At 34.2% G+C, this 9,847-nt stretch overlaps 1 protein-coding gene across 1 annotated transcript; it reads right to left on the bottom strand.

The window, feature by feature from the left end:
* Positions 1–745: 745 nt before the first annotated feature.
* On the bottom strand, positions 746–9,792 carry LOC132743354 (inactive pancreatic lipase-related protein 1-like; the record flags this gene model as incomplete). The annotated part of the gene is given in 7 exon segments (XM_060731872.1): positions 746–839; positions 2,466–2,600; positions 3,153–3,266; positions 4,874–5,114; positions 6,054–6,247; positions 8,722–8,859; positions 9,655–9,792. Coding segments are annotated over 7 exon segments (941 nt in total), but the record flags the coding sequence as incomplete, so codon positions are not given.
* Between the last annotated feature and the right edge of the window lie 55 nt (positions 9,793–9,847).

A 9,847-nucleotide genomic window follows, 5' to 3' on the forward strand; every position in this document is an offset into this window, starting at 1 on the left:
ATACAAAATCTTTTTTTTTAGTTAATTATTATATCTTAAAAATGTAGAAAAGTTCTGTAACAATATTTTCCCTGATATTTTTGAGTCAACTAATATAAAAACCATTTTTAATTTGACAACACTGAACTATCTTTTAATTTTGACATGGCATGCACATAGCTAACTTTTAGATTTTGCAGCACTAAATCGGTATTTATATTTTACCATACTGAACAGACTTCAGTTGGTCATTTTCACAAAAATATAAAGAAAGTCGCGGCTCGTCAACCCTCTTGACCAGTGGTACAGTTGTATCATTTTTTAACATATCAGGGGCGTCCGTTGCCGAGAGGTTAAGGTCTTTAAACCACTTGCCCTCACCTCTGTGGGTTCGAATCCCGACAGGGACTTTGAATTCTGTCATGTGAGGAGGCTATCCAACGTCGATGGTTCTACTCAGGTGCCTGAAATAATGCACGGAAGGGCATCTGAAGTCTTCCTCCACCATTTAAGCTAGAACGTCGCCATATGACCTATACTGTGTCGGTGTGACGTAAAACCCAATAAAACAACCAAACAAAAAAATGAACATATCATTATTATATGAACAACTTTGCGAATTATCCAGCAATTTATTTGACATTGTTTGGTAACCGATGCCAGATTAAGATAACGCATAAACATAACATTATATCTACATTGTAAAGAGAAGTGAACACCTAGATGCATATCATACACTAGTATACAACTTACATAACCATCGCACGGGTATGAAGTGAACTGACAGTTGTTAGAGTTGATAGACTCTGTAAAAACTTCATGTGCTCGACTGTGACTACATGATACCACAGTGGCCAAAGCTAAAAAGTGAAAAGAGTAAATTAATAAGCCAGGAAACGTGCAACAACTTTTAAAATACAAAGTGAACTATAAAACTTGCGATTTTCTTGTATAAAACTGAACTTAATTTAAGCGGATTAATTTTTCGCGGTATTTACTGCACGAATTTATATAGCGAAAATTAGATACTTACGAATAAAAGCTGATATATGGTATTTCAGATAATAGAAGAATGATAAAAGAATATAAGGTCAAAGAAAATACATGTTTGACCAGTCTAAAAGGTAAATGTTATAATCTTATTGCATTTCAGGGCTTCTTTTGCGTTATGAAGAAGTATATGAGCCGCGTCACGACAAAACCAACAAGTGCGTTTGCGACCAGCATGGATCCAGACCAGCCTGCACGTCCGCGCAGTCTGATCAGGATCCATGCTGTTCGCTATCAGTTTCACAACTTGCTATAGGGTTTGTAAGCGAACAGCATGGATCCTGATCAGACTGCGCGGATGCGCAGGCTGGTCTGGATCCATGCTGGTCGCAAACCCATTATGTTGGTTTTGTCGTGACGCGGCTCATATGAACTTATTATCAACCTTTCCTTCAAATAAATCATTACCAAATTAAATTTTAGAAACTTTCAATGATTAAAGTAAACAATACAGGCAAAATCTGAATTTAATAAACCAACCTTGTCAACTTTTATAGCTCCTTAAAAGGTACTTTCGTAAGATATAAATTTAACGATTATTTACAAAAAAATCGTTATCGTTGAAATTTAACAAAAGAAAATGTACTAGAAAGATAAGAAGGTTTAAAATAAATATTTAACACTATGTTACTAATTTTTTCATGTTAACTTTCTAAATACTGGATTAATAAAACAAACAGACTTATTCATAGCAGTATCCTTATGCTGGACAAGAAGTTTATTGTGACTGTAACGTCCTTTGTGGTCAATAAGTAATACTAGTAATACAAATGAGCCGCGCCATGACAAAACCAACATAATGCCTTTGCGACCAGCATGGATCCAGACCAGCCTGCGCATCCGCGCAGTCTGATCAGGATCCATGCTGTTCGCTTACAGACCCTATAACAAGTAAAGAAACTGATAGCGAACAGCATGGATCCTGATCAGACTGCACGGATGCACAGGCTGGTCTGGATCCATGCTTGTCGAAAACACATTATGTTGGTTTTGTCATGGCGCGGCTCAAATGTACTTTTTTTTTAATTTTTAGATAGTATAATATGCGAAACAAATATTTGATATTTTTTTGTAATTTCAACTTGTGATGTCACTGGTTATAAAGACTTTGGATTTGTTATATGGTCAAGTATAATTTTTTTTTACTTATATAACAGATATAAATAGCAAACAACCATTCATACCCAGCCATATAACTCTGTCAACAATATATCATGAATTTACAAACCACATTTGATAAGAACAAATGTATAGGAAAAAGTAGTGAGGAGTTCATTCAAATAAAATATTTAATCAAAGATAATAGCACCTTAAACAAATCTTTGGAAACAAAAAGACATCTAGTTTCTGTTTCTTTTTTTTTCATATTACAGATAATACACTTTACAACAATTAAACTGACTTTTAGGTTTTCAAGATATGGTTGGTGTTCATACCGTCCACTTTTCCTGAAAGAAGATCTCCAAGATGACTGAGAGCTCCAGAGATTTGGTCCGGACAATCTGGTTGATTTTCTCCTCCATTGACGTAGAAATCCACGTCTCCACACGGCTCAAACATTCCTGCACCTCCTATTTATACATAATTATATTCTTTTTATAAACATTTAAAGCACTAACTGCGCTGCATTGTTTTTATTTAAGCCATTTTTTTCCTTAAATCTTTTTAAATGTGGATGTATGTATGTAAAACAATCACCCCCATAATTTATATACATGTAAAAGACTTTCATAGTCTTTAAGATCCATACATTTTTTTTTATATTTTTTTTTTTGGGGGGGGGGGGGATTTTTTTGAATTTATGAAAATACGTCATTGTCAAATCAACGCTCTCATCGAAAATGCTTCACTGGAAATGGCCAAACTTTATAACTTGATACAAATATGATTTAAAAAAATCGAAATTTATGAAATATACTAGTGATGGTGTATGAACCTCGCCAATCTAACAACGTATGTTGAATTTTGCAACCAAAATTACAAAAAAAAAATAGTCTTATATACTTTAATAACAAAATATTCTCGCTTATAAAAATACAGATTACATCGTTTCAGAGTAAAAAAACACTAAGATTGAGAATGAATATTCAGTGTCAATACACAATAGACAGGTTCATATTAACCTTTTGAGAAGGGAGCTCCATTTGTATGTATAACGTCCACGTAGATTGCGTCCAGCTTGTCCAGTCTCACAACTTTAGGATGATCCTTATAGTCCGGTTCGGCTGGGTCCAATCCTATCAATATGTTTTATATATGAGCCGCGTCATGACAAAACCAACATAATGGGTTTGCGACCAGCATGGATCCAGACCAGCCTGCGCATAGGCACAGTCCGATCAGGATTCATGCTGTTCGCTTACGAACCATATAACAAGACAAGAAACTGATAGCGAGCAGCATGGATCCTGATCAGACTGCGCGGATGCGCAGGCTGGTCTGATCCATGCTGGTCGCAAACCCATTATGTTGGTTTTGTCATGACGCGGCTCATATGTTTTATGATATGCTATTAAAACAATCTAAGAAATAGATTAATTTTAAAAGTCTGAAAAGACTGTATTGTTGTAGTGACCATATAAATATGTTTAATTTCTGCAAGTTGTTGCTGTTCTTTGTTTGTTATCAAAATTTCGATAAATGAACAATTATCTCTTGCTTCATCTGCAAGTCAGTTTTTTTACAAAAAAGGCGAAATATTTTTTTAAAGATATACCAAGCAAACAAACTTTTTAAAGTTTTATATGGGCTATATACTATAATAAGATATATCTTAATATACATATATAGACCGGTTATGTAAAAATTTTGATTATGTGACTAGCGCCTATGTACTAAGCTCATTTGTTTATAAACTCTAATGGCAGATTGATTGAAAGGTGAGTATGCCAAATTTAGATAAGAAAATGGTAAGCTTTGTTTGGGATGCTTCATTCCTTTTTACTGGTCAAGCTAATTTGGTCATTTCTTACAAAAACTGCCAGTTTTTTAATGACAGTATGTATTCATACTATGTTAACCTTCACTGTAAATTTACTTAATTTCGTGGGCATGAAATTTGTTGGTTTTGTCAAAAGAACATTTAGTGGGTTCTTAAATTTATGAACTGTTTATTTTTTCAAAAGGTAAAATGTAAATTATGCGGTGTAAAAAAATTACAGCAGACGAAATGAAATTTCGTTGGATCTTAAATTCGTGGATTTACCTATCCACGAAAGACGCGAAAATTAGTGCCCCACGAATAATAATGATTTTGCAGTATATGTATATTGTGTTTAGTTTAAAAGGTAAAATATCTTCGTTCTCTTAGTGTACTCAAAAGATATTTATTTAACATTTGAAAATAGGCTGTTAAGCAATTATAAGTATTATCAAATTTGAGCATAATATATCTTTAAACACTGATATCAAATCAACATAATGCACCTATTCCCATGGCATTACCATTGCCTGATACTCGGGATCTTCATCACTACACCAAAGATGGAATTTAAACTCATGGATGTAAAGAAAATACAATCAAAATCATCAGCATTGGCAACGGATGTTCTCGCCTCGTTTCATCGGACAAGTAAGAAGAGGTAACCTTTACTTATTACAGTATTTACATTTTCTAAAAGGTTACTTTTTAAGAGGAAACATTGTCAGATAAATCGAGACAATACAGTCTACTATAACCCTGTTCTTAAGATACTACCGTCAGTCAGAGCGAAAGAAAAATCGGAGCATCTCGACAATTGTTCATGATTTATATATTTTTATCCGAAGATTAACGGAAAGGGCCGAACATTACGATTGTGCGAAGTCAAATACATAAAGATTGATCAAAACATTACGCATGTACCAGTAATTCGTCCTAAATGAAGGTTTTCTTTTCTCAGCAGCTGTCCAACGTGACCGGATGTGTGTGCTCCCAGGCTGTGACCAATCAGATGTAAGCTTTGATAAGTTATTCCCATGGAAACCATATTCATGATCATTTGTTTCACTTGCTCTGCCACAACTCTGGTATTAGCTACAGCAGCGAGATAGTCTGGAAATTTAGCCCCTGGTCCCCATACCACAATCATTACATTACAGTCTTCCTGCATGATAAAGTATAATAAAGATACGACAATACGAGCTAGATTGACTAACAAACCTATAGCAGAGTGCTTGATCATTACAAAAACAACATGTATTACACGAAAATTCCACAACCCTTACGTGTTCATTGATATCAAAGTTGTTGTGAAATATCATAACTGCGTTTCAAAGTAAAATAGAGCAAAAAAAAAATAACCGTCTAAATGCTTTTCAGGGGGTAACATTTCGCATATTGCGAAAATGAATAAAACGACTTGTAAAGATGATGAGAGAGTTATTGTTATGGAGTTATACATGTGTCATGTACATGTAGTCCATATATAATATATATCTCCCTGTTAGTTGCCCTGTTTATTGTGTCATACTAAAGTGTTTAATTTTCAAAGCTACTTCTCTTCTATGATAATACATTTTTTTGTAAAATATCTTATCTAATGCAGAACGTGTGAGCATTACAGTCAAATCTATCCATTTATGAAATATTGACATACATTTTTCTCCAGCCTAGTGGTCTCTGTAGCAACCACATTGGTGATAATATTTACTCCAATACAAACGTCATTGTCGGAATATACATATGTATAGAGAATAAAGTTCTGATTTCGGATTTTATTCAAAGGTGATCTTAAGAAAAATTTGAATGGAAATTCTTTTCATTACGATATTAAATAAGAAATGAGCTGCGTCACGACAAAACCAACATAGTGGGTTTGCGACCAGCATAGATCCAGACCAGCCTGCGCATCCGCGCAGTCTGATCAGAATTCATGCTGTTAGCTTACCAACTCTATTACAAGTAGGGAAACTGATAGCGAACAGCATGGATCCTGATCAGACTGCGCAGATGCGCAGGCTGGTCTGGATCCATGCTGGTAGCAAACGCACTATGTTGGTTTTGTCGTGACGCGGCTCAAATGGTTTTCATGCTAACATATAACCTTTTTCAAAAGTTCATCTTTCATTACGTATATCCATTCAGTTTTAATATTGTTTGAAAATCCATGAATTATAAACTTCGTTGGTCTACTTGTGGAGAAGTAGGAATTTTCTAAATCAGTTGTGTTGGTGTAAGTGATATTGTTTGTGACATTTCCTGATGGTCCTTCACGGGTAAACAACAGGAACTGGGTGCCTAAAAATAATTAATTAAACAAAGCATGTGATGAAATAAGTCCAAAAGTCTAAAATTATGAAATTTGAATTTCTTACATTAGATCAGCTGGGTCACTTAAAACGGAAAAATATGCAAAAGATAATTAATAAAACCTGAAAATCGTATTTTATGCCTTTCACAGTACGATTTGAGGGAAAAGCGTTGCAACGCTTTTGAGTTTTTGGTCATTTTTTCACTTTAGAAAAGTTTTTCTGGAAAAACGGAGTGAGTGAATGATCTGAAATATTTCACAGAAGTTAGTGGTCTAGATCTTTACCTACAACAAATGAAACATTAATCTTGAAAAAATTATATTCAATTCCGTCATGTAAAAAACCCCTCAGTGGAGCCCCTTTAAGTAAAAGGCTAAAAAAATGATTTTAATAATACCTTTTTCAAATTTGATGTCTAAGACTTGAAAATAATATATAACTGCCCTTAAAAGATACCGATCACGAATAAAGATGGAGGTGCCACGATAATGTTCTATTATTTAAACCCGATTAAATCCAGATTAAATATATTTTTACAAACTTGAATATCAATTTACCAATTTACAGCACACTTTTGAAAAGTTCTGTGACAGGTTCTACTAATAATAATTAAAAAAATAAAATACAGACGATTTATCAGAGTGGCAGACAAGAAGACATGGCGGACACTCAAAAGGAGGCTTCAAAAGATACAGAAAGGGAAGCAGACAGTCATGAATTTATCTTCAAAAAAGCTAAGTGACGATGATTTTATTCTTTTAGGAAAGGGTTTAAAGTTCTGCCCTAAAATTAAGTCTCATGATAAAATTAAACTTGCTGAAGATACTTTCATGTTTCAAAGAAGATTAAGACTCAAAGAATTTTTTAACAATTTAAATGAACCTTGTGAAACTAATTCTCAAAGTGATAGTGAAAAAGACGAATATTCCCAACACCCATTTTTCAATAAAAAAGAATCGTCATTCACCCCCACCGCTGGAAGAGATGTTTACTTGGACTTTTACATTAATGCTATTACGGAAGAAATATTGCAATCCAGTATCATTAATAAACACAAACGTTATAGTAATATAACCAAGTCTGAAATGGAGTCGCTACGTAAACTGTCACAAGATAAAAGTATAATTATAAAGAAAGCGGACAAATCGAACACTATCGTTATTATGAATACTGACGATTACCGACGGGAAGTTTTACGTCAACTCGAAAACAACAGCTACTATGAAAAATGTACGGAAGATCCTACAGAAATTATTAAATGTAACATATCGGAATGCATTGATAAGATTAAAGAAACAAACGACTGTATTTCAGATGAATTTGATGTATTTCCAACGAACATACGTACACCGTGTTTTTATATCTTACCTAAAACACACAAATCTCCAGACTTCACACTGCCATTAAAGTATCCGGGTAGACCTATTGTGTCAGGATGTAACTCACCGACAGAAAATATTTCAAAGTATCTCGACTTTATACTTAAACCACATATGCTTAGATTGCCATCATATGTAAAAGACACCACAGATTTCATCAACAAATTACGTAATATTAAACTACAAAGCAAAAACACATATTTGGTAACACTAGATGTCTCTTCACTTTATACTAATATACCACATACGGATGGAACTGATGCGTGTTTGTATTATTTAAGACAAGGAAATAATAACAGCAGACTTTCGTCAGATGAAATTGTTAAACTTTTGAAACTTATTCTTGAAAATAACTACTTCAAGTTCGGGGATGACTATTTTCTTCAGAAAATGGGTACCGCTATGGGAAGCCCAGTCGCCCCCGCGTACGCAGCACTTTTTATGGGGAAATTCGAAGAGGAGTTTTTGAAAGATAGTCAGCTTAAACCGTCATTGTGGCTTCGTTTTCTAGACGATATTTTTATGCTTTGGGATCATTCTCTTGAAGAACTTAACACATTTATTGACAAAATCAACAATGTTCACCCAAGCATTAAATTCACCCACACCATATCTCAACAATCTGTTTCGTTTCTTGATGTTCAAGTATCAAAAGGAAAATCGTACGAACTTCAAACTAATGTTTATGTAAAGGAAACTAACAACCACCAATATCTTGATTATACATCCTGTCATCCAAAACGGTGTAAAGACGGAATACCCCACAGTCAGGCTAAGCGTTACAGGAGAATTATATCCGACGACGACGTGTTCTCTACTTCACTGAGCAAACTACGAGAATTCTTCATAAGTAGAAATTTCCCTGAGACGGTTATAGATTCAGCGTTTCTTCACGTGTCACAGATGTCACAAGAGGATGCCTTACGGCCACAAGATAAAGAAAAGAAAAACGTTCTTCCATTTATTGTGACATATAATCCGTCCTTACCTAATATTGGAAATACTATTCATAAATATTGGGACCTACTAAATCTGTCAAAAAACGAAGGTGTTAATGCACTGCATATTTAAATGACCTTACCTACATCGCTAGGAGACTTTGGAAGAACCAAATCTGCGTTATCAAAAGGTGGAGCATTGCTGAAACAACCTACATGTTCGTAGCAGACCTGTTTTGTTTTATTTACTTCACATAACACTGACGTAAAAAGACCGGAGACTGAAAAGAATAAATACGCATCAACTTTTTACCTTACAAAATATTTAATTTACTATAAACAAATCAATGAATGCATGGTTTTAGTTTGAAAAGCGTTTGTTTGTAACTTCGTTTGTCCGTTTCATAGGACCAATAACTCTGGCATGGATATTTTCTAGGTATTCCTCCTTTATATTTGTCTTTATAAACCCTTAAAGGTGTTCATTTGGAACTTTACGCATGTTTTAGTCATTTAGTTTAGTTTTAGTCATTTTCATAGGTCACTTACAAAGACACACATGCGTCCCTAAATGATTTTTTTTCAGAATTAAATTGTGAACTTAAGAAAACCTGGTTAAGGTTTATTGTATTCACAAAATCTTGAGATCTATTGAAGTATATGTCTGCGAGAACATTATTGCAAGTCATGGCCTGAAATCTAACTGAACGGTCCCCAATGGCCCATAACAGACGGTAGCTTTAGCACGGCCTCTCATTGAACGTTGTCCCTGTATCAACTCGTGTTAAACGGTGGATCAACATTCTATGTTAAAAATAGGCCTATCATTTCAGATGAAGTTCCATTGCCAAGGAAGACGAAGGCTTGGGGCTACGGTGTTTGCCTTCCAACTCCGAGTCATATGCCTTCGAACTTGGTCAAAATCATTATTTTAACTGGTTTGTTTTGATACCAGACTCAATTAAATTATTGATGTAATTGGAAAATAAAACATTAGAAATAATATTTTTGTTGCGTAAAGGTACGTTTTGAAATAGTTGCCGAATAATATTTAATAATTGTATGAACATATTTACCTGTAAGGAATAGTAAGATATCCATATCTGCTAGTAATGGTACTAAATTAGTCCTTATCTTTGTGACATGACCTTATTTAAGGACACATTTAGGTCTTGTTGACACAAATACACTAGTGCCTGTAGTTTTAATGTACAATGCCACAAGCATAACATTCTGATCAGTTGATTAAGATAAACTTAGGTATAAAAA

The sequence above is a fragment of the Ruditapes philippinarum genome, unplaced genomic scaffold (assembly GCF_026571515.1).
Source record: "Ruditapes philippinarum isolate M1 unplaced genomic scaffold, ASM2657151v2 ctg982_1_1_1_1, whole genome shotgun sequence".
Classification (NCBI taxonomy): Eukaryota; Metazoa; Mollusca; class Bivalvia; order Venerida; family Veneridae; genus Ruditapes; species Ruditapes philippinarum.